General features: G+C 48.4%; 1 protein-coding gene across 1 annotated transcript in view; it reads left to right on the forward strand.

Moving 5' to 3' along the window:
• Positions 1–25422, forward strand: part of TEDC1 (tubulin epsilon and delta complex 1) — a 221172-nt gene that overhangs the window by 159964 nt on the left and 35786 nt on the right. Inside the window, exon 8 of the mRNA XM_065409430.1 lies at positions 4751–4963. Coding sequence (XP_065265502.1) covers positions 4751–4963 — 213 coding nt within the window. The remainder of the gene's footprint in view (positions 1–4750; positions 4964–25422) is intronic.

A 25422-nucleotide genomic window follows, 5' to 3' on the forward strand; every position in this document is an offset into this window, starting at 1 on the left:
CCCCTAAGCACCCCTGGGTGGCTGGGCAGCTGCGGGGGCCCCAACTCCGCACTCCCCTCTCCCCCCGCCCACAGGGGCTCAGAGCTCCGGGGGTCCCGCTCCTGCTGCCTGGTGGCAGCCTGGAGCGCCAAGCCACCGCAGGCAATGGGGTTACCCCGCCACTTCTAACTTTTAGACACCCCACCACTCAGTCCCACCACCACAACTGTCCAGTGCCCCGTCTAGACCCCCCACTGCCCAGTACCCCAACACACACAGACCTCCCCCACTGACCAGTGGCCCCCCCCCAACCCTCCCTAGAGACCCACTCTCCCGCACCCTTCTGCCCCCCAGCTGGACTCACCGGCCCCATTGGGAGATGATTGTGTCTGCTGGGCTGAACCGGCAGTGTGGTCGGGGCCAGTCAGGGATTGCCATGGCCCTTCAGGAGCGGCACGATCAGCTAGGCTGGAGCAGGAGCAGGGCCTGCCCAGGCCGGGCTCCCTCAGGACCCACTTGCCCAGCAGGGCCCCCTGCGTTGGACTGCTCTGAGTTCTTCCCCTGCCACAGGAGGCTGCTTCGCCTTCCCTGCTGCCAGGAACGCTTCAGCCGGACTGCATGGGGCCGTCTCCCCCTCAGCCGGCCCCGCCCCCCTGCTGGACCCAGGAGCAACAAACTTTGAATTTTTAGGCACCCCTAAAACACCAGCGTCCCTAAGCATGAGTCTACTGTGAGTAATTGGAAATCCGGCCTGGATAGATCTGTTTAACAACTTTTGCTGAGTCAGGCCTGTGTTTATTTGAACATGTGCTAATTACATCATACAGGGGGATTTCATAACTTTACACGTAATGTTGCTACATACTTTTCACCATGCTGTTATTGACCAGTGAGTTATTAGTTTTCAAATGATACCTCACAAGACATATATTGTACAAAGATTATTACAATAGTGTGAAGGGTGTGAATACAGGGGTGCTTTTGGTCAGAGTTGCCTTTATTTTATCAGAAAAAGCTTACAGCTTTTTGAAAAGCTGTAGGTTCATGTTTTCACACATAAGGAGCATTAAACTACTGGGGAAAGATGGTCCTGTGACTATAAAACACCTGCAACATATGCAGGTGCAACGTATGCAGAAGACAGTGCCATAAACGAGTTTTATACTGAACTTCAAGCAGACATTTCATGAACCCCATCTAGAGGTTTTCTTCATAATGGGGGACTTTAATGCCAAGATTGGGAGTGATAACACTGACTGGGAGAATGTCAAGGGAAAAGAAGGAATAGAATTAAGAAATGAGTAAAGTGATAGATTGCTTCAGTTCTGCGCTATCAACGATTTCTTTACAACAAACTAGGGCTGTCAATTAATCGCAGTTAACTTACGCGATTAACTCAAAAAAATTAATTGTAATTAAAATAATTAATCACGATTAATCATACTTATAACAATAGAATACCAATTGAAATGTATTCAGTATTTTTGGATGTTTTTCTACATTTTCAATATTGATTTCAATTACAACACAGAATACAAAGTGCACAGTTCTCACTTTATATACTTATTTTTTATTACAAATATATGCGCAGTAAAAATGATAAACAAAAGAAATACTATTTTTCAGTTCACCTCATACACGTACTGAAGTGCAATCTCTTTATCGTGAAAGTGTAACTGACAAATGCAGATTTTTTTTTGGTTACATATCTGCACTCAAAAACAAAACAGTGTAAAACTTTATTGCCTACAAGTCCACTCAGTCCTACGTCTTATTCTGCCAATCACTAAAACAAACAAGGTTGTTTACATTGATGGGATATTATGCTGCCTGCTTCTTATTTACAATGTCACCTGAAAGTGAGAACAGACATTCGCATGGCACTTTTGTAGCTGGCGTTGCAAGGTATTTACATGCCAGATATGCTAACCATTCATATGCCCCTTCATGCTTTGGCCACCATTCCAGAGGACATGCTTCCATGCTGACGATGCTTGTTAAAAAAATAATGCGTCAATTAACTTTGTGACTATACTCCTTGGGGGGAGAATTGTATGTCTCCTGCTCTGTTTTACCCGCACTCTGCATATATTTCATGTGATAGCAGTCTCCGATGATGACCCAGCACATTTGTTTTAAGAACACTTTCACAGCAGATTTGACAAAACGCAAAAAAGGTACCGATGTGAGATTTCTAAAAATAGCTACTGCACTCGACCCAAGGTTTAAGAATCTGAAGTGCCGTCCGAAATCTGGGAGGGACGAGGTGTGGAGCATGCTTTCAGAAGTCTTAAAAGAGCAACACTCTGATGTGGAAACTACAGAACCCAAACCACCAAAAAAAAAAAGAAAATCAATCTTCTGCTGGTGGCATCTGACTCAGATGATGAAAATGAACATGCATCAGTCCGCACTGCTTTGGATCATTATCCAGTAGAACTCATCATCAGCATGGAAGCATGTCCTTTGGAATGGTGGTTGAAGCATGAAGGGACATATGAATCTTTAGCGCATCTGGCATGTAAATATCTTGCAATGCCAGCTATAACAGTGGCATGCGAATGCCTGTTCTTGCTTTCAGGTGATACTGTAAAAAAGAAGCAGGCAGCATTATCTCCTGAAAATTGTAACCAAACTTGTTTGTCTGAGTGATTGGCTGACCAAGAAGTAGGACTGAGTGGACTTGTAGCCTCTAAAGTTTTACAGTTTTATTTTTGAATGCAGGTTTTTTGTACATAATTTTGCATTTGTAAATTCAACTTTCAAGATGGAGATTGCACTACAGTACTTTGGTGGCACCTTAAAGACTAACAGACTGAACAGGGACTGGGAGTGGCTGGCTCACTACAAAAGCAACTTTGCCTCTCCTGGAATTGACACCTCCTTATCAATTACTGGGAGTGAACTACATCCACCCTGATTGTATTGGCCCTGTCAACATTGGTTCTCCACTTGTGAGGTAACTCCCTTCTCTTCATGTGTCAGTATAATAATGCCTGCATCTGTAATTTTCATTCCATGCATCTGAAGAAGTGGGTTTTTTACCCACTAAAGCTTATGCCCAAATAAATCTGTTAGTCTTTAAGGTGCCACCGGACTCCTTGTTGTTTTTGTGGATACAGACTAACACGGCTACCCCCGATACACTACAGTACTTGTATCCCTGCATGCTCAAGCAATATTTTTATACTTCTCCCTAGTCATCTGTCCAAGTTTTCACTTCTTGTAAGCTTCCTTTTTGTGTTTAAGCTCACCGAAGATTTCTCTGTAAAGCCAAGTTGGTCGCCTGCCATATTTGCTATTCTTTTTGCACATAAGGATGGTTGGTTCCTGCACCCTCAATAAGGCTTCTTTAAAATACAGCCAGTTCTCCTGGACTCCTTTCCCTCTCATATTAGCCTCCCAGGGGATCCTGACCATCAGTTCCCTGAGGGAGTCAAAGTCTGTTTTTCTGAAGTCCAGGGTCCGTATTCTGCTGCTCTCCTTTCTTCCTTTTGTGAGGATCCTGAACTCGACCATCTCATGGTCACTGCTACCCAGGTTGCTGCCCACTTCTACTTCCCCTACCAATTCTACCCTGTTTGTGAGCAGCAGGTCAAGAGGAGCACGGCCCCTAGTTAGTTCCTCCAGCACTTGCACCAGGAAGTTGTCCCCAACACTTTCCAAAAACTTCCTGGATTGTCTGTGCATTGCTGTATTGCTCTCCCAGTAGATGTCAGGGTGATTGAAGTCCACCATGAGAACCAGGGCCTGTGATCTGGAAACTTCTGTTAATTGTCTGAAGAAAGCCTCGTCTACCTCATACTTCTGGTCTGGTGGGCTATAGCACTTCACTCTTGCCTGTTACTTTATGTAGAAGGTGCTATTCTGCTGCTGCTGCTGCTACTACTGACGAGCTGCAGGACAAATCCTCGGGCCTGGTCTACATTTAAATAGCTACAGCACTCAAGGGTGTGGAAAATCCCCCCAGCCCCAAGTGCTGTAGCTATGCCAATCTAACTCCCAGTGTAGATTCAGCTAGGTTGACAGAAGAATGCTTCCATTGACCTAACTACCAGTGCTTTGGGAGGTGGGGTTCATACAGCAGCAGACAAACCCCTTCCATTGCTGTAGGCTGTGTCTACACTATAGAGTTATGCTGGTATAGCTATGACAGTGTAGCTATGTTATTATAGTCCCTGTAACATAGACATGGCCTAAGATAGCCAATGTGCACTGAATTCAAAACTGATACTTGCATGGGTAAGATTTAAGACAAAACAGGTTAACTGTTTTAGGCCAGAGTTTGAAATAATCACTACTCACTTTGAGTGCAGTAATTATATTAATAATCCTTAAATATATAAAAAAATCTCCCTCTAGTCCTGACATTTGAACATAGAGGTCATAAAGAGAACACCCCTTCCTCAGATCTCTGGAGGCCATGTTCAGAGCTTCTGGAGCACTGAGCTGTGACCATCTTACATTCCATGGATTGTGTTTGGTTTCAATAACAGCAGTGCAGTATAGCTTACAGTAGGCAGTTTCCTCTCTCTTGGGTGTTTGCTAATTTAGAAATACATTAAAACATGTATTTATTAGGAAGCTGAGCAGATTCTGTTCAATAATAGTACTGTTTTTTTAAATATGTGGAGTAACTGTGTTTGAGATCACCACAGTCAATTCACAGTAAGTTCTTAAAATTAAATATTGGAGAAATACATGGCAAGCAAATTATTTCCGGTTGGTGCTATAAAGTTAATGAACTTTTACCATGTATTTTTTCCTTTAGGAAACTGTATTAGATACCCTTGATGAAGATGCAAATACATTCAAGTCAGAAGATGTTTGTAAAGAGAAAAACACTTTGCCAAATGCTAACTTGTGTTGCCACAGTGCTAGCAATATTATTGGAGAAATTGACAAATTGACCAAAGATCTAGTGACTCTAGGTGATGGACTGCATGAGCTAGTAAATTGCAAGAAGTCAGCATGGTATGAAAAGGTAAGGATTGTATTTATTTCTTGACTTAAGGAAAATACCTCACAAGATGACTACTACTGTGTATGAACCATGCGCTGATTCTCACCCCAGAACTCCTATGACTCTTACTATGATTATTTATTACTTGTTTCAGATAATGCCCCCAGAGTGTTAGGTGCTTTTCAAACAAAAAATAAGGTACAGTCCCCACCCCATGAGGTTATGTTCAGAAACCAGGCAGATGTGGTGATCCTTATGCCAGTGACAATACATTCTGAAACCAGACAGATGTGCTTGCATTGTGAGGGGAGTAGTAAAAGGATAGTGACTATGGAGGAGAGGGAGGCAGGAGAGGATGGGATCACTGGGCCAAATGGAGGGGAAGAAGAGGACAGCAGATGGGAAACCATAGTGTTTGTGATGGTGGCAAAGGAGGTGAGGTTAATCAAAGAGAAAAGTTCGGGGAGATCATGGCAGGTGTCAAGGCTGAATCTCCATTCTGTCACTTTGAGTGCAGAAGGTGGGGGTCTTCTTAAACTCCCAAGGTTACAGCTTTTCTCTGACCTTGGCTTGGTAAATGCTGCCACCACCCAAATGCAAAAAAACCCCTTGGACCGAGGAAGGAGCACTTGGGAATTCCTCCCTGTGGGGTACCTTCAAGCCCTTCTCCCCCCTTTCCCCGGGGGGGGGGGAAAGCTGAGAAAGAAAACAAAGGAAATTAGCTGTTGCCACTAGCTAATCAAACAGCATATGCACAAACCTCTTAAGACACCAAAAAATCCAATCCTGTTCTTAAAAAAGGTAAATTTTATTAAAAACAAAAAGGAAGAAACTACATCTGGAACTTAGGCTTTTGCTAGATTTTAAAAGAGCAATTCCAAAAATTAAGCATCCAAAATAGCTTTCTTGGGGGTTAGCTTAAAGGTTACAAGCAAACAAAAGCATCTGGGGTTAGCATAGAGGAGTCCACAAGCCTTAAAAAGAAACAGAAATAAACCCAATCACATCTTCTAAACATTCCCTGCCTTCCAGTAATTCCTTCTAGGTCTGGAAGATAATTTTTCATACCTGGTTCAAACCTTACACAGCATTCCTGCGTATAGCATTGTTGCTCCATGTCCCTGTAGCCCAGAGAGAACAACAGACAAAGGGAAAGTTTATTTCCCAATTTTAAAAAGTTCTACCCTTCCCATTGGCTCTTTTGGTCAGGTGCCCACTTCCTTTTCTTTTACCTGTGGGCTTGTTAACCCTTTACAGGTAAAGCAAATAGAGAACAGCTACTAAGAGGAATTTAATAGCTAACTGGCTGGCTGGGTGTCCATAAAAGGGAGCTACTCCCACTTCATTTATCACAGCAGGTCTTGTCAGTTTTCACTGAGAGGGAGTCTCCTGGAGATGGCTGAGGAAGTTGAAAAGGAGGCAGGTTTCAGAAGGGAGTGGAAGGTTGCGAAGAGGTAACAGGAATTGAGTGGTAGTCAGTGAGAGAGGAATAGTGTTGCTTGCCGAGGAAGACAGTAGAACTGAAGGAGAAGAGAACACAGTTGAAGTGGAAGAAGTCTTTGTGGCCAGGGGACTTTCTCCAGGAGCATTCAGTGGCACAGGAGCAGCAGGACATTGGGGTGAGCCAAGGTTGTGGGGTTAATGAGATGGACTTGGTGGTGGGACAGGCAAAGGAATCAGGTTTAGTGGAAGGATTGGACTTCTGACTGCTGAGGAGAGGGATGAGAGAACTGGGGATGGGTGGGAGTGTGGAAGAGAAGTCCTAGAAGTTGATGGATTGGAGCTCATGACAAGGCTAGGTGGAGGTAGGTGAATCAGGGGATGTGTGTGTTAAGGATCTGGTGGTGGTCGTAGAGGGGGAACTCGGGTATTCAGAAATGGTGAGGGGAGGTGTAATGAAGACAAGGATGGATAAGACTCATAGACTCATAGACTCATAGACTTTAAGGTCAGAAGGGACCAATATGGTCATCTAGTCTGACCTCCCGCATGATGCAGGCCACAAAAGCTGACTCACCCACAACAGAATCTTCCAGCCTGCGACCCCTGCCCTATGCTGCGGAGGAAGGCGAAAAACCTCCAGGGCCTCTGCCAATCTACCCTGGAGGAAAATTCCTTCCCGACCCCAAATATGGCGATCAGCAGAACCCCGAGCATACAGGCAAGATTCTACAGCCGGACCCTCATTTTACCCGCGATGGCCCGTTAATGCCTAATTGACTAAAATCACATTATCCCATCAAACCATTCCCTCCATAAACTTATCAAGCCTAATCTTGAAGCCAGAGAGGTCCTTCGCCCCCACCGTTTCCCTCGGAAGGCTGTTCCAAAATTTTACCCCTCTGACGGTTAGAAACCTTCGTCTAATTTCAAGCCTAAACTTCCCCACGGCCAGTTTATATCCATTCGTTCTCGTATCCACATTACTACTAAGCTGAAATAATTCCTCTCCCTCCTTGGTATTTATCCCTCTGATATATTTAAAGAGAGCAATCATATCCCCCCTCAGCCTTCTTTTGGTTAGGCTAAACAGACCGAGCTCCTCGAGTCTCCTTTCATAGGAAAGGTTTTCCATTCCTCGGATCATCCTAGTGGCCCTTCTCTGTACCCGTTCCAGTTTGAGTTCATCCTTTTTAAACATAGGAGACCAGAACTGCACACAGTACTCCAAATGAGGTCTCACCAGCGCCTTGTATAACGGAAGCAGCACCTCCCTGTCCCTACTAGAAATACCTCGCCTAACGCATCCCAAGATCGCATTAGCTTTTTTCACAGCCACGTCACATTGCCGACTCATAGTCATCCTGCGATCAACCAGGACTCCGAGGTCCTTCTCCTCCTCCGTCACTTCCAACCTATGCGTCCCTAACTTATAACTAAAATTCTTGTTAGTCATCCCTAAATGCATCACCTTACACTTCCCACTATTAAATCTCATCCTATTATTGTTACTCCAATTTACAAGGTCATCCAAGTCTCCCTGCAAAATATCCCGATCCTTCTCCGAATTGGCAATACCTCCCAACTTTGTGTCATCCGCAAACTTTATCAGCCCACTCCTACATTCGGTTCCGAGGTCAGTAACGAATAGATTAAATAAAGTAACGAATAGATTAAATAAAGTGGCCCTTTTGACAAGTGGGGTTGATCCAGAGTTGAAGGTCAAATGAGGGAGTGAGAGTGAGGAAGACAGGATGTTGAGGTGTCAGACAGGAAGCTGAAGTCATGAAGGATGACTGTCATGAGAGGAAGAGACAGCAATCAAAATCCAAGAAGAAGTTGTTTGGAAAAACTGCAGTGTGAAAGACAACAGGGCATGGGGAGAATAGAGGCTAATGGAGTGTTGCTCAAGGGAGTGAGGTAGAAGTGGCTGATATATGGATAACAGGTACATGGACCATTTGGGATGATGGGTGTGAGAGGAGAGGTCACCACAGGAGAGAGCAGCTGTGGAGAGAGTGTCATGTGGGATCAAGAAGCAGGGGAGATGGTTGTAGTTTTGCATGGGGTAGACCTAGCTCTTTCCCTTTGTTTGGCTGCTTTGTACGGGCTGACCCACAGTTTCTAAAGCTGTGATTGCATTGGCCAACCAATAGCATTCTTCTGTTGAATGGGAAAACCTACATTAAAGCAATAGGAGCGCTGAGATTTTGAACACTCAAAAAATAAAATTCCAGTAAACTCTGACTTCTGTGTATATTACCATAAATGCTGTTAAATACTGCCTTCATATTAAATCATATTAATGCCTTAATAACTTTGCGTGTTTAAAATCTCATCTCTCCTATTGCTTTAATGTAACTTTTGGGGTTTCATTTCCTTGCTTTTATAAAAGAAAAAAGTAAGGAATCATTAATTGCACATTGAAATAAATGTCCTGAATTTGTGTACTTGATTGATGTCCTGGTCATACATTGCAGTATATCTGAGATTCAGTGAATGTAATGGAAGGTATAACCATTGAAACAAAGGCAGTGCAGCAGGATGTGGTGTTAAAAGGATGGTTTATCAGAAGTGCCTCCCCTTCCACATCCTACAAAGAACCATTCTGTAATACTAAATAACAGCACCTTTCGGGAAGCAGAAGGTCAGATGATTCTCCATCAGTCTTTCTTATAGCAGTCCTCCCAGCTGTCAGGGGAGGAGGGATAGCTCAGTGGTTTGAGCATTGGCCTGCTAAACCCAGGGTTGTGAGTGCAATCCTTGAGGGGGCCACTTAGGGATCTGGGGCAAAATCAGTACTTGGTCCTGCTAGTGAAGGCAGGGGGCTGGACTCGATGACCCTTCGGGGTCCTTTCCAGTTCTATGAGATAGGTGTGTGTATATGCAAAATACTGTCTCCCCTCAGTCTATCTTATTCCTGCAAGCATGCTGAATGCAGAGCCTTTTCTAGCCCCCACTCAAACAATCTTCTACCTCTTCCCCAGAAGAAATGAGATTCTTGTGAAAAAAGACTACAGAATGAAGAATTTGATGTGTCAGAAAAGAGATGATGTACAGTAGCCAGTGGAGTCAGTGGATACTGACTGATCTGTCTTGGATATGGGCCGGTCCTGGGTTAAAGAGGCCAGAAATAATCTTGGATCTCTTAAGAAGACTCCCATGGGTGGGTGTCACACCTTTATTACAGCCTTGTGCCAACTTGCTTAGATTGTATCGTATGACAAAAATGTGTGCATCCACAAGTATGCTATTTGAACCACTGTATCTCAGTCACGTGAAAATCGGTTTTCATCCAACCACTAAAGGCACATCTCCAACTTTCATAGCTTATTTCCTTTGTAAACTTCAATTTCCTGTCACCTCCCATTGAATCTTTAGGTCTTTTTTTTTAAAGTTCCCAAGCTTTTTATTAATAAATGCAAAAGTATGTTTCCCCACTCTCTTCCTTCTTGAAAAGGGTTAGAGATTTTTGCTGAAACTTTCAAAATAAAAAGAAAAACCTGAGGAGAAACTTCCCAAACTTCAGCCCCAAAGTAAAAAAAGATTAGCAAAGGAATAAGCATCTGAAAAAGGCTTTCTAGAACAAAAAATTATTGGCAGCTGACTGTAGGCATTTCTCAGTGAATAGTAATGTCACTGCTATGATGTGATGTCTGCTTTTCATCAGAAAACCAGCTCTTTGTTGGCTGATTATAATTGTGACATAGAAAGTAATTCAGCTACTCATATGGTTGACTTTTTAGTTAGTTTGCACACAGCAGGTCTTTTAGTTAAAATGATTTGTCCTAAATTAGGGTTACCATACGTCCTCTTTTTCCCGGACATGTCCGGCTTTTTGGCACTCAAACCCCCGTCCGGGGGGAATTGCCAAAAAGCCGAACATGTCCGGGAAAATGGCGGCTCTGCTCCTCCCCGACTCTTCGGCTCTGTTTAAGAGCCGAGCGCTACGGGCTTTGGGCAGCCCCCATACCTCCGGACCCTGCACCGCCGGAGCCCGGGAGGGGAAGTGCCCGGCTGGGGGCGCAGGGTCCGGAGGCACGGGGGCTGCCCGAAGCCAGTAGCGCTCGGGCAGCCCGGCTCTTAAACAGAGCCGAAGAGTCAGCGGAGGAGCAGAGCCTCCGCGGCTCTGCTCCTCCCCTGACTCTTTGGCTCTGTTTAAGAGCCGGGCATGGGGGCTGCCCGAAGCCGGTAGCGCTCGGGCAGCCCCCATGCCTCCGGACCCTGCGCCGCCGGAGCCCGGGAGGGGAAGTGCCCGGCTGGGGGCGCAGGGTCCGGAGGCAAGGGGGCTGCCCGAAGCCCAAGCGCTACCGGCTTCACGGTTTGCCGGGCAGCCTCCAGACCCTGCGCCCCCAGCTGGGCGCTTCCCCTCCCGGGCTCCAGCTGCGCTGGGCAAGCGCCGGCCGGGGGCGCAGGGGCTGCCCGGCAAACCGTGAAGCCGGTAGCGCTCGGGCAGCCCTTTCCCCGTGGCTGGGAGTGGGAAGGAGGGGGGGGCGGAGTTAGGGCGGGGAAGGGGTGGAGTTGGGGTGGGGAAATGGGCGGGGCCAGGGCCCGTGGAGGGTCCTCTTTTTTTATTTAATAGATATGGTAACCCTACCTAAATCCCTTTTTAAAATTAAAAACTATCTCTTGGGTGAGAAGTTTTTGTCATCCTGCAGCTCTTTCTTTGAACATGTGGTTGGAATGACATTTTAATCAATCCAAACTCTGAAAGAATTTCTCTGTGCATAAATACCAACTGGCATACTTCTGCCACCTCGACTGATGTGACAGTTTTACTGATACTTGTGTGTGAGGGAGTAATGGGTTCAGAAACTTGAAGGAGGGGAGAGAGAAAACATACCCGTGCAGCCAGAAATGTGATATGAATTCTCGGCTTTATTCTGTTCCATCTAGAATCAGGCAAAAACTTTGTTCTTTGGAGACATTTTCAGGGTTTGCAAAGGATCAAAAACTTGTATGAAATGACTACGTTTTAAAAATGACTCTCAGCTGAGAAATAAATTAAACTGTAAAAGCAGAAATGTCCTTATTCCAAAGGAGAAATTGTTGTTTGTTTTTTCTTTTCTGAGCATTTCATTTATTATTTACTCCCCAATTTGAGAGGGGATTTGGTTTCAAGCTGAGTTAAACATTCAGAAATGCATGTTGAAACATTGAAGGATGTTTGGCTGTGGATGATAATTTCTTTAGTTTTATTCAGATAGACACTTACAGCCTGCTGAGTTTCTGTGAGGCATGTGATGCTGCAACTTGGGAGTCTTCCGTGTTCCTCAGCAGTCCAAGTCAAGCCAGAATCCCTTGGGGTTATGGTTATAATTATGCTGTACTGCTACTAATGAGTCTCCTTTGAGGATGAGCTCGCATTGAATAAATCTGCTCATGTGAAGTTGCATACACCCCTCCATATAACCCATTGTGGTTGCATGCTTGCCCAGTCATGGATCTAAATATTGAGGCTTATGAGTATACTAGAGATTATTGCTCCAGGCCCATGCCATAAGTTTTCAACCATGACTGTACGGAGCACTGGAACCCACTACTTTCTTTGTCTACATTGTGGTGCATATTCCCATTCAGTTCAGGTATCATCTAGGGCTACTGGTAGTTGTGCTTTTGTATTTTTCCTGTTTCTTCAGCTTGCTCATTCGGAACAGTATCTGCTGGGTCTTTCCTCTCTCGAGGTCTATCTCTCAATGTATATTTTCTTTTCTTTTGCCTCTTCTTTGTAATATTTTATGGAATGTAATGGCATGAGTCATGGCTCTAAGGTGCAGGTGGCAGCCCTAAGTTCCTCAACTGCTTCCAAAAGTCCAGTGAGTGAAACCTGCTGACGCTTGAGTGGTTGAGTTGGTGGTGGGCCTCCCTCTGCTATGATTGATGGTTTTGCTTTCTGAGAGGTGTCTCATTACATAGCAGGGAGGAAGAATAGGGCCTTGTGGAATAGGGCCACTTGCAATAAACTAGTGTAAGCGCTGACTGGATCTCTTGAAGGTCAGCTCGTGTAGTGAGCCCCTGCATATCCCACAAGCCCAAGAGCTGTGCCTCATTTAATCTGTCTCAGAACGTGCTCCTTATTATGGATACACATGGACATTGGTTGGAACTGGACATCCCATGTAATTACCCCCTTCCTCCCGAGAACCGGATTGTCGCACATTGTGCTATGGAGTGTGCTCTAGGTAGGCCTCGCCATCTCTTGCCCTGGGGTCACCAAAGAAATGCTTGATTAGGTAGCCTATAATCAGGCATTCTTAAAAGATGCCCCAAATATGACCATCTCTTCTTCTGGACTACTACTTGTATTGTTATAAGTAGTGGTGCCCATTCTGGAACCTCTTAATTACTTATTTTATCACTCCCTTTTACTTTGAATATTCTACACAGACACATGCAGCTGTGATGGAGGCAGAAGTCTTTAGTGCTGTCTGTTTCAGAAGTGAAATAGCAGAGAAGGCCAGCTGCCATGCCAAGGTGACTCCCAGGGCTGGGGAACAAACAAGAGAATACTGCCATCATACAAACCCAAGGAATATCCAACCCTCCTTGCCATACCTTCCTGTGGATTCCTAATCCTGTCGCTGAATACATTTACATCAGCTTCCCAGACTCACCTGCTCCTGCTGCCCCCGGGGCCAAAATTTTTTAAGGCCTGAGTTGGTGACATTACAACACTGCTGCATCATCTTCTCTGCTGAGGTCTGGGGCCCTCCTCATCACATTTGGCTCCGGGGAGCATCGGAAGCAGGTGAGTTTGGAAGAACTCATGTAAATGCATCCAAGGACAGGATTAGGACTGTACAGGAAGGTGTGGTGGGAACTTGCCATTTTTGTTCTGAAACCAGTGATCTATGAAGTGACCTGGGATTGGAGAGGGGGCTGGCTGGACAGATCTTTTCAATATGTTTTGGAAAGTGATATTTCCAGGACTCTTGAGTGCAGAGCTGTGTCATGTCCCACTGCTCTGAATGTGCTAGTGGAAACCATTTTAAAATCAGTTGTTGAAAATAATTTCAGCACATGGTCAGTTTCCCCATGTTGATGGTGCCCATCGAGTGCAAAGAATTGTTTTTTCCCATTAAAGCACCGTTAATTCCCCATGATGACCCCATTTCTAGCTAATCTAATCTATGTATATCACTGACTGAGTGCCACTCTGTCTTCTGCTAATGTGCAGTGTTATTGCTGCATTATTAAAAGGTAAAGCCTGTCTCCAACACACAGAACTCTTTACAACCCCCTTCTCTCCATGGGATTGCTGGGGAGAGGCTGGACCTGTACAGGATAACTGGGACAAGAGAGGCTGTTCCTGTTGAGAGGTTCAGTCACACAAGCACCATCTCTGTAATCTTTATTTTTCACCTCTTTCAAGGAGAGGTGGCAGCAATGATGGTGGTGCATCTTTCTCTTTTGGGTGCACAGGGTTGAATAAGGATAGAACGTTTGGTTAGCAATTGTAACACAGGATAGCTGGGCCACCGGGGCAGTGGGAGATGGGATTACGGTGCCGTTTTTTGTTTTGTTGTGTTTGTTTTAAAATAAGATGTGCATCTTTGACATGTTTTGGCCTTGTGGTTAAACCACTGGACTAGGACTCTGGAGATCTGGGTTCATTTCCCAGCTCTGCTGCGGACAGACGTTAGGCATATCATTTTATCTCTGTGTGCCTCCTTTCCGTATCTGTAAAAGGGTGACGATAATCCATTCTTTCACTTGCCCTTTGTCTGTCTTGGCTGTTGAGATTGCAAGCTCTTTGGGGTAGGACTGCCTCTCGCTCTGTGTGTGTAGAGTGCTTAGCACAGTAGGACTCCAGTCCTATTTGGGGACCCACTTAATCAAGCACTACTCCAATACAAAGAATAAGGATGCTGTTCCAGTTGGCTTTGGGCTATTCCATTCTTGACCGGGCCTCATCACCATGCTCCAGGTTGAAGCAGTTGGTGTTTGAGAGGTGCTCCATTTGTGACAGCATAGTGTTTGTTTCTGCCTGGCTTGCTCAGTATTTGATCTTCCTTGAAAAGAAGTCATTTCCCAAGGGTCTTTATGGTTTTATTTCCTATAATAAATCACTGTCTGTTTTAGATCAGCTTCCAGCTGAGGCAAGTATCCAGACATGCCCAAGGACAGCCTGTTATGTGTCTGATGTTGTGGCTTGATGTGCAGTCTCTGAGGTCGTCGCAGTACTGACGTCATGGTGGAATAGCTTGGGGTTTCTTTGACATTCAGGCTAGATCCAGACTTTTGGGCTCCCGTTTTCTGGACCCTATTATGCCTTACCTCCAGTACCTTCGACTGAGTAATTGAAAGATCAAACAAGAAAATGCTCAAGTGATTTTAGAAACCCCGACGCAGGCTCACCAATATTGGTTCTCAGGTCTTTTGGCACTCTCATTGTCATATCCTCTTTACTTCCCTACCCCTTCAGATATCCTTTGAGTGACACCTTGACTTGGAACGTGGATTAACTCTGATCTGGGGTAATAATACCTACCTCTTGTATAGCATTTTTCATACAGAGATCTCAAAGTGCTTTACAAAGGATGTCAGTATCATTATCCCCATTCACCTATCGGGGAAACTGAGGTATGGGGAGGTGATGTGACTTGCCCAAGGTACCTCCATGAGGAAATGTAGACCCTTATATGGAAGTTGGCTTTATTATGCTCCATTGGCATGGTCTAATAGTAATAGTCAGATTTATTGTGTCTCACACCATCTAAATAGTTTTTGCATTCCCTCAGACTTCTTGTAGCAGCCATCTCAGCAGAGCACCCTGCTGTAGGATTGGCATAATCTGAAATAAAGAGATTTTGAAGAGCCTTATCTTCCATACAGAACCGATGGCTATGTGGTGCTCTCATGTCTGTGGGATGCAAAGTTGATCCTGTATCGTTTATAAAGGGGGGTAGGTGAGACTCAGGCTCCAGTGGCTGATGCTCCAGTGTTCCACAGGGATAAAATGGTTCTGCAGCCTCATCCTAAATGTCTTATTGAGGTGGAGTCTGAATTTCACCTTAAGTGCCAGCTATCTGCATTATGGGGTGAGGAGAACAGCTTGCAAAGAGCCACCACTCCTATGCAGTTGGGTGGGGACTACTCTGCTCCCACATGTGCACTGGGCAACACAGACGTGCTTGCACACTGGGGGATATGCCCTGCGCCAGGTGTAGGGCTGGCCCAGGGTACGTCCCCTCCCCCTGGAGCAGTAGGGAGCTGGGGAGTAGACTGTGACTTTGCTTCCATGCTGCCCCATAAACAGGGCCCATGAACAGGGCAAAGCCATGATTGAGCCTTCACCAGAGGACTCTAAAATAGAATGTTTGTCTGGAGTTCTTTTCCATTTTGAAGTAAACATTCTTTCTTTGATTTTTGTGCCATTTAGTATAGTTCATCGGGACTTTGCAAATATGAAGATATAAAGTAAATGAGCAAAATGAATAGTTAATGACACAAGCCACTTGGGGTGCAGGAAGGAGCAAGAACGCTGGGGGGAAGCCTGTTGCTGCACTTCATTTGGGGAAAAAAGCTAGTTAAAAACTTCAAAGCATGTCAGGATATTTCCTCAGTACTCCCTCCCCCCATTTCACCATAGCCCCAGAGCGCTTGTATATTCCACTTGGTAATTAAAAACCTCCATCTGGAGCACTAAGCAGTTGTCGGTTGAGTTTTTTCATAGAATCATAGAAATGTAGGACTGGAAGGGACCTCGAGAGGTCATGAAGTCCAGTCTCCTACGCTGAGGTAAGACCAAGTACACCTGCAAAATGGAACTGAAGAACTATTGGTGCTACAGGAGGCACTCTGGAAAATGCTTGACTGGCCGGGCCTCAGATATGGAGGTGTGGGAACAAAACCCAGAGGCAAGAGGAAAAAACAACAACACTCAGGCCTTGGCTACACTTGCGAGTTACAGCGCTGTAAAGGCTCCCCCAGCGCTGTCACTCACACTGGCAAGGCATTTGCAGCGCTGTATCTCCGTGGTTGCAGCGCTGCATGTACTCCACCTCTCCGAGAGGAATAGCGAGTATTGCGCTGCCGCGCCAGTGTGGCCGCCCAATGCGCTGTGAATGGCCTCCAGAATTATTCGGCAGTATCCCACAATGCCTGTTCTAGCCACTCTGGTCATCAGTTCAAACTCTACTGCCCTGGCCTCAGGTAACCAACCATGTGACCGACCCTTTACATTCCCCGGGAATTTTAAAAATCCCCTTCCTGTTTGCTCAGCCCGGCGTGGTGTGGAGTGCTATTAGCGAATCTTTCCAGGTGACCATGCCTCCACGCGCCAAGTGAGCCCCAGCATGGAGCAATGGCGAGTTGCTGGACCTCATCAGTGTTTGGGGGGAGGAAGCTGTACGGTCCCAGCTGCGCTCCAGCCGTAGGAATTACGATACCTTCGGGAAGGTATCAAAGGACATGATGGAAAGGGGCCATGACTGGGACGCCCTGCAGTGCAGGATTAAAGTGAAGGAGCTGCGGAGTGCCTACCGCAAAGCCCGCGACACAAACGGCCGCTCGGGTGCTCCCCCCGCGACCTGCCGATTCTACAAAGAGCTGGATGCGATACTTGGGGTTAACCCCACCTCCACTCCGAGCACCACCATGGACACTTCAGAGCCGGTGTGGGGGGGGGAGGAGGAGGAGGAAAACGGGAGTGATGGTGGTGGGCCGGATGGAGACACCCTGGAATCCCTGGAGCCATGAAGCCAGGAGCTCTTCTCGAGCCAGGAGGAAGGTAGCCAGTCGCAGCGGCCGGTACTTGGTGGAGGACAAACAGAAGAGCAGGTTCCCGGTAAGCGATTTTTTTTTTCGGGAAGGAATTTTTTTGGTGCGGGCTCTTTGGGAGAGGAGGGTTAGGCATGCATGCCTAGATGCGGAATAGTGCATTTATTTGGTTTATCACATCGCGGTAATCGGCCTCGGTAATCTCCTCGAATGTCTCATCCAGAACGTGTGCAATGCGCTTGCGCAGGTTTATCGGGAGAGCCACCGTGGTCCTTGTCCCAGCCAGGCTAACGTGTCCGCGCCACTGTGCCGCGAGGGGCGGGGAGACCATTGCTGCACACAGGCAAGCTGCATATGGGCCAGGGCGGAAGCCGCATTGCAGTAGAAGACCCTCCCTTGCTTCCCAGGTCACCCTCAGCAGCGAGATATCGTCCAGGACGAACTCCTGTGGAAAATGTTGGGACAGTGTTCAGTGTAGGTGCCCCCTGAAGCTGTTGGCTCTCCCCAAGGCACAGAAACCCAGAGGATAGTGCAGCCCTGAAACAATCAGTCCCCCTTACTCACCATTTTGAGGCTCCTGTGGGATATGTGTGCTCTGTTTCGGACGGGAAAATTATGCTATTGTGTAGACCCTGTGTGTTTTCTACTCCTTAAGTGTGGGGGGAATCATTACTCTGTCTGGTATAAACAATGCTGCCTCTGTTAAATGTTGCATTTTGCCTATACAGCTGCATCAACCTTGAGACCTCAGCCGTCCCTCTTATCGCCTGCTCAGAGACTGCAAAGACTCAGGAAGAGACCGCGAAAAAGCAAAGAAGACATGCTGCAAGAAGTGATGCGGCAATCTATTAAAGAGAATGAGAAAGCACAGGACTGGAGGGAGAGAGAAAGCAGGATCCGCCAGGAAAACGCAGTGCACCGGCAGCAAAGCACCGCGCACCGGCAGCAAAGCTCTGATAGGCTCATAAGCATCCTGGAGCGCCAAGCAGATGCTATCCAGGAGCTGGTAGCCATGCAGAAAGAGGAGCAGTACCGCAAATGGAAACGCCACCCCCCTCACAGCCCTTGTCCCAAACCTCTTTCCTTTGTGCCCTACTGTCACCTCCAACCCACTTTCCCCAACTTCCGTGTTCTTCACGCCACCCGCTGCCTCCAACACCAGTATCGTCACCACCCAGCCCTGAAAACCACGACCCTTACCCTCTGCACTCAACACCCATCACCATGCAGTATAGCTATCCTGAAGTGCAGCACTCACTGCACAGCACACCAGACAGGACATACGCGAATCTGTGATTGTACTGTTCCCCACTCCACCCCCTTGTTTCTTTTCAATAAATAAATTTTTTTTCTTTTCAATAAATGGATTCTTTGGCTTTGAAAACATTCTTTATTATTGCATAAAGTAAAAGACTCCTTAGCTCAGGAATTAAACAGGCACTGCAAGTCTGCTTGTCTGCTAAGCAGACACTGATTCCTAAAGATTGGAACTACTGCACTTCACTCCCGTGCAGGGCACCAGATATCACTGCTGGTTTTCAGCCTCAAATTGCTCCCTCAAGGCATCCCTAATCCTTGCAGCCCCGCGCTGGGCCCCTGTAATAGCCCTGCTCTCTGGCTGTGCAAATTCAGCCTCCAGGTGTTGAACCTCGGAGGTCCATGCCTGAGTGAAGCTTTCACCCTTCCCTTCACAAATATTGTGGAGGGCACAGCACGCGGATATAACCGCGGGGATGCTGTTTTCGGCGAAGTCCAGCTTCCCATACAGAGATCGCCAGCGGCCCTTTAAACGGCCAAAGGCACACTCCACAGTCATTCGGCACCGGCTCAGCGTGTAGTTGAACCGTTCCTTGCTGCTGTCAAGGCTCCCTGTGTAGGGTTTCATGAGCCACGGCATTAACGGGTAAGCGGGATCTCCAAGGATCACAATGGGCATTTCAACTTCCCCTACCGTGATCGTCCGCTCTGGGAAAAAAGTCCCGGCCTGCATCTTCCTGAACAGCCAAGTGTTCCGAAAGATGCGTGCGTCATGCACCTTTCCAGGCCAGCCTGTGTTAATGTCAATGAAATGCCCACGGTGATCCACAAGCGCCTGGAGAACCATAGAGAAATACCCCTTCCGATTAACGTACTCGGATCCTAGGTGAGGTGGTGCCAGAATAGGAATGTGCGTCCCATCTATCGCCCCTCCACAGTTAGGGAACCCCATTTGTGCAAAGCCATCCACTATTTCCTGCACGTTACCCAGAGTCACGGTTCTTCTGAGTAGGATGCGATTAATGGCCTTGCAAACTTGCATCAACACGATTCCAACGGTCGACTTTCCCACTCCAAACTGGTTTGCGACCGACCCGTAGTTGTCTGGAGTTGCCAGCTTCCAGATTGCAATAGCCACCCGCTTCTCCACCGGCAGGGCAGCTCTCAATCTCATGTCCTTGCGCCGCAGGGTGGGGGAGAGCTCCTCACACAGTCCCATGAAAGTGGCTTTTCTCATCCGAAAGTTCTGCAGCCACTGCTCGTCATCCCAGACTTCCATGACGATGTGATCCCACCACTCGGTGCTTGTTTCCCGAGCCCAGAAGCGGCGTTCCACGGTGCTGAGCATGTCCGTGAATGCCACAAGCAATTTCGTGTCGTACGCGTTACGCGGCTCGATAGCATCGTCGGACTCCTCACTCTCACTGTCACTTTGGATCTTAAGGAATAGTTCAACAGCCAAACGTGACATGCTGGCGAGACTCGTCAGCATACGCCTCAGCAGTTCGGACTCCATTTCCCGCAGACAGATTGCGCTGCACAGAAACCGTTGAAAGATGGCGCCAAAGGTGGACGGAAACAAAGGGATTTCTGGGATGCGAAGCGATGCATCACGGGGCATTGGGACAGGACCAGAATCCCCCGCACCCACGCCCCCTTCCCACAAGCCGCGGCGCCAGAATGGGAAAAGGTGCTCTGTGGGATAGCTGCCCATAATGCACCGCTCCCAATAGCGCTGCAATTGCCGCAAATGTGGCCACGACAGTGCGCTGGGCAGCTATCAGTGTGGACAGACTGCAGCGCTTTCCCTACTCAGCTGCACGAAGTCAGGTTTAACTCACAGCGCTGTACATCTGCAAGTGTAGCCAAGGCCTCTGAGAGAGCAATGGAGGACATGGGCAGCAGCACAGCAAAGGAGACCTTTGCTTTATGTGCAATTTTAATATAAATTAAATTTTGGGCCAAATTCTCGGCTGACATAACTCCCTTGGTTTCAGTGGAGTTGTGTTAGCAGAGAGTTTGGCCCTGTATAAAGTAATGGATTTAGAAATTCCTTAATTGTTGTTCCAAAGCTCTTGTGTTTTGGTACATTGTCCCTGGTTTAATTGTTGTGACTCATTTCCCAATATTTCTAGGAAGGAAATTGATAAACATGTACATAAAACATACAGCAGACTTAGCCAGTCATTTCTTAAGGATATCATGTGCTCCGCTGTGCTGGTAGGAGGGCAGAAGATGGGGAGAGAATGACGAATGGGACAACTTTCTCCTAACAGCAGGTTCTGCCATTCGTTTTCTTAGGGTTTGTCTACATTGCAGTAGAACACCTGCAGCGGGCCTGGGTCAGCTGATGTGGGTTCATGGGGTTCAGGCTGCAAGGCTATAAAATTGTAGTGTAGATGTTTGGGCTTGGGCCCAAACCCCATGAGGTGGGAGGGTCCCAGACCCTGTGAAGTGGGAGGGTAAGACCCCCTGAGGGAGGGTCCCAGAACTTGGGCTTCAGCCCGAGCCCAAACATCTACACTGCATTTTTCTAGCCCTGTGAGCCTGAGTCAGCTGATCTAGGCCAGCCATGGGAGTTTTATTGCAGTGCAGACATACCCTAGTGGTTCTGATCAAACACACATACCTCCTCTTCAATCAAGGTTGATCACCTAGCTAACCTGGCTTAGGACCTAGCTTGGATGTGGAAATATTGGAAAGAGTACAGCGGAGGGCAACAAAAATGATTAGGGGTCTGGAGCACATGAGTTATGAGGAGAGGCTGAGGGAACTGGGATTGTTTAGTCTCCAGAAGAGAAGAATGAGGGGGGATTTGATAGGTGCTTTCAACTACCTGAAGGGGGGTTCCAAAGAGGATGGAACTCGGCTGTTCTCAGTGGTGGCAGATGACAGAACAAGGAGCAGTGGTCTCAAGTTGCAGTGGGGGAGGTCTAGGTTGGATATTAGGAAACACTATTTCACTAGGAGGGTGGTGAAGCACTGGAATGTGTTACCTAGGGAGGTGTTGGAATCTCCTTCCTTGGAGGTTTTTAAGGCCCGGCTTGACAAAGCCCTGGCTGGGATGATTTAGTTGGGAATTGGTCCTGCTTTGAGCAGGGGGTTGGACTAGATGACCTCCTGAGGTCCCTTCCAACCCTGATATTCTATGATTCTATGATTCTAAAATCATGTGGAAAATTATTGTTGAGAAACATTCCTCAGAGGATCCTGATCGAATCCTGCTCATTCTTCGAGTGCTTGCTCATATCTATTCCAGTTAGGTGTGTGCGCGTGCCGCGTGCACGGATGTTGGAAACTTTTCCCTAGCAGCTACCCGTCGGGCCGGCTGTGGAGCCCTCTGGAGTGGTGCTGATATGGTGCTCTATATATGACCCTGCTGGCCTGGCCCCCCTTCAGTTCCTTCTTACCGCCAGTGACGGTTGTTGGAACGGTGGTCTCTTGTTATCAAGTGCTCCACTACTCCCTAGCTATCTTCCCATTTCTGTATATAGTTACCATTGTTAGTTAATTGTTAGTCGTTATCTAGTGTTAAGTATAGTTTATAGCAGTTTAGGGGGGTCTTCCCCTTCAACGAGTGCCCCGCGGTGCTCCAGGGCATGCCGTCCCAGGGCTTCAAACCCTGCAGCTCCTGCGGTAAGCCTATGCCCATGGGCGATCCCCACGACTCCTGTCTTTGGTGTCTGGGAGAGGCCCACCAGGCTGACAAGTGTAAAATTTGCAAAGCGTTTAAACTCCGCACAAGAAAGGAAAGGGACATTCCTCATGGAGTCTGCTCTCCGCCCTTCACAAGATTCGGGCCCAAGCGCCTCGGTGCGGAGCGCTCCTCCAGCGGTGCTGTCTACAGCACCGCAAAAGGACTCGGCGTGCCCTCCTAGGGTTCGACGATCTCCTGGGGCCCAGAAGCACTCCCCATGACACTGCTCCCACTCCCTGGCTGCCGGTAAAAAACAGGCCATGGGAGGACCTCCTCAGAGGCCTGAAGCGGACACCGAGGCCCCTCCAGGACAGGGTGCAGACCATGCCCCTAAGACCGACAGATTCTCCACTAGGTCTCAGCCCGCACGGGCCCTCGGGCCCCCGAGCAGCCCTGCACCACCGGAACCCCTGCAAGTGGAGGAGGTCACGCTGCCCTCCACCCCAGATACCTTTGAGGCCACTAGAGGGCTCATTGAAATGACTGCGCCTGTGTCCCCGGTCTCGAGGCCTCCAGTATCCCGAGCCCTGGTACCGTCGAGGGGCAAACCAGCAAAGTTTGGACAGTCTGCCCCCAGGCCAGCATCACTGCGCCGCTCCGAGTCCCGGCACTGCACGTATGCTATGTGCCGGTCTGACTCATGGCGCGGTCCGACTCGTGGCAGTGGTCTCGCCGCCCCGATCCTCAGAGGCGTTCCCACTCGAGATGGTTGTCGGCTGACAGGTCGTGGTCCCACTCGAAGTCTAGGTCGTGCTCTGACACCTCGCGGGACCGCTTGGACCGATGTCATTCAGCGCACCGCTCTCCGTTGCGGCACCGCGCCTCTCCAAGTTGTCGACCGCAGCACCGCTCTCCTTCGCAGCACCGCTCTCTGGCACGGTGCAGATCTCCGGCTCGGCACCGCTCTCCTGCATGGCACTGGTCTCCATCGCGGCGCTGGTCTCCGTCACGGCACCGCTCGCCATGACGGCACCAGTCCCGGTCACTCTCTCAATGCCGCTCTCCTTCAAGGCGAGATCCAACTTCTCAGCACCCACCGAACTCACGGCACCGCTCTCCATATTGGCACCAATCTCCAAGTGGAGGAGGTTGTAGAGGATGAGGACCCTATGGTGGACATCCTGGCACCAGAAGGGCCTTCTGGAGTAGCTTTGCCGGTGATTAAAACCATTCAATCTAATGCCAAAAGAATCTGGCAAACTCCGGCCTCCATTCCCCCCACGGCCAAGGGAGCTGAAAGGAAATACTTTGTCCCCATGAAGGGGTATGAATACCTCTTTACCCATCCCGCCCCATGTTCCCTGGTGGTGGATGTGGTAAATGAGAAAGAAAGGCAGGGTCAGCAGGGGCCCGCCCCTAAATCAAAGGGCGCAAAAATGCCTGGATCTCTTTGGGAGAAAGGTTTATTCCACCGGTGGTCTTTCCCTTCGGATCGCTAATCAACTCGCGATCCTTAGCAGATACAATTACAACTCTTGGTCTGCTATTCAAAAGTTCCAGGAGCTTCTTCCATCTGAGTCACGCACGCAGCTAGGGGCCATTGCTGAGGAGGGCAGACTAGTGGCCCGCACCTCTCTTCAAGGCTCACTCGATGCCGCGGCAGCGCGCACACTGGCGTCTGGCATTGCTATGCGACGAAACGCCTGGCTCCAGTCCTCGGGTCTCCCACCTTAAGTACAACAAATGATCCAGGACCTTCCATTTAACAGCCAAGGCCTGTTCGCCGAACAGACTGACTCGAGACTGCATACCCTGAAAGATTCGCGCAACACCATTAAATTGGGGGGAGGGATAGCTTAGTAGTTTGAGCATTGGCCTGCTAAACCCAGGGTTGCAAGTTCAATCCTTGAGGGGGCCATTTAGGGATCTGGGGCAAAAATTGGGGATTGGTCCTGCTTTGAGCAGGGGGTTGGACTAGATGACTTCCTGAGGTCCCTTCCAACCCTGATATTCTGTGATTCTTTAGGCATGCGTACCCAGGCAACTCAGAGAAAGCCGTTCAAGCCACAGCCCACCCAACAGCATTCCTTCCCTGCTAGATCCAGGCAGGATTTCGCCCGTAGGAGGAGCAGATGCTCTCGACGCAGGCCATCACACCCTCACCCTGGTCAGGGTCAGTCCAGGCCCTAAGCACACCTTTTGAAGATGCGCATGAGGACGGATTACCAGTCCACAACCCAGTCAGCTCTCCTCCCTTTCTGAACCATCTATCCCGCTTCTACCAGGCATGGTCCCTTATTACATCGGACTGATGGGTCCTCCGCACGGTAGAGGTTGGATATTCTATCCACTTCTGTTCCACTCCGCCCTCCCACCCCCCTTGCCCGTCCCTCTTCAGGGACCCCTCTCACGAGCAACTCCTTATTCAGGAGGTACAGTCCCTCCTCGCTCTAGGAGCCGTGGAGGAGGTGCCTCAGGAGCTCAGAGGCAAGGGTTTCTACTCGCGTTACTTCCTCATCCCCAAGGCAAAAGGAGGCCTACGGCCCATTCTGGACCTCAGGGAGCTCAACAGACACATCGTCAATCTGAAGTTCCGCATGGTCTCCCTGAGCACGATGGTTCCCTCCCTGGATTCAGGAGACTGGTACGCCGCCCTCGATATGAAGGACACTTACTTTCACATTTCAATCACTCCGTCTCACAGACGCTTTCTTCAGTTCGTGGTGAACAAGATGCACTATTAGTTCACAGCTCTCCCGTTCGGCCTGCACACAGCCCCCCGCGTTTTCACCAAATGCGTGGCGGTCATGGCAGCTTTTCTTTGCCGCCATCACATACATGTCTACCTGTACTTGGACGACTGGCTCATACGAGGCCGATCTTGCCAGCAGGTAGATTCTCAGGTGCGAATGGTCAGAGACACGTTCGACCGCTTGGGCATCATTTTGAACGTCAACAAGTCTTTTCTCACCCCAACCCGAACAATAGAGTTTATTGGGGCAGTCCTGGATGCAAATGAAGTGAGAGCATTTCTCCCAGAGGCCTGATCTCTAGCCCTTGCACACATAATTGCCGGTCTGTGCAGTTTTCCCACTACCACAGCGAGGCAGTGTCTCAAATTGCTGGGTCGCATGGCATCCTGCACTTACATGGTACAACATACCAGGTTGAGGCTCAGGCCCCTACAGGCATGGTTGGTGTCTGTGTATCGCCTGGGCCGCGACAGTCTAGACATGGTGCTCACCATTCCGAGACGTACCCTCGATTCCCTGCATTGGTGGCTAGACCCCCACATGGTGGGCACCGGAGTCCCATTCCACGCTCCCCAGTCCACTCTGACCCTGGTAACGGACGCGGCCGCGTTGGGCTGGGGAGTGCACCTCAGGAGCCTGACAACTCAGGGTTTATGGCAGGTAGAAGAACT

The sequence above is a fragment of the Emys orbicularis genome, chromosome 8, assembly GCF_028017835.1.
Source record: "Emys orbicularis isolate rEmyOrb1 chromosome 8, rEmyOrb1.hap1, whole genome shotgun sequence".
In the NCBI taxonomy this organism is placed as follows: Eukaryota; Metazoa; Chordata; order Testudines; family Emydidae; genus Emys; species Emys orbicularis.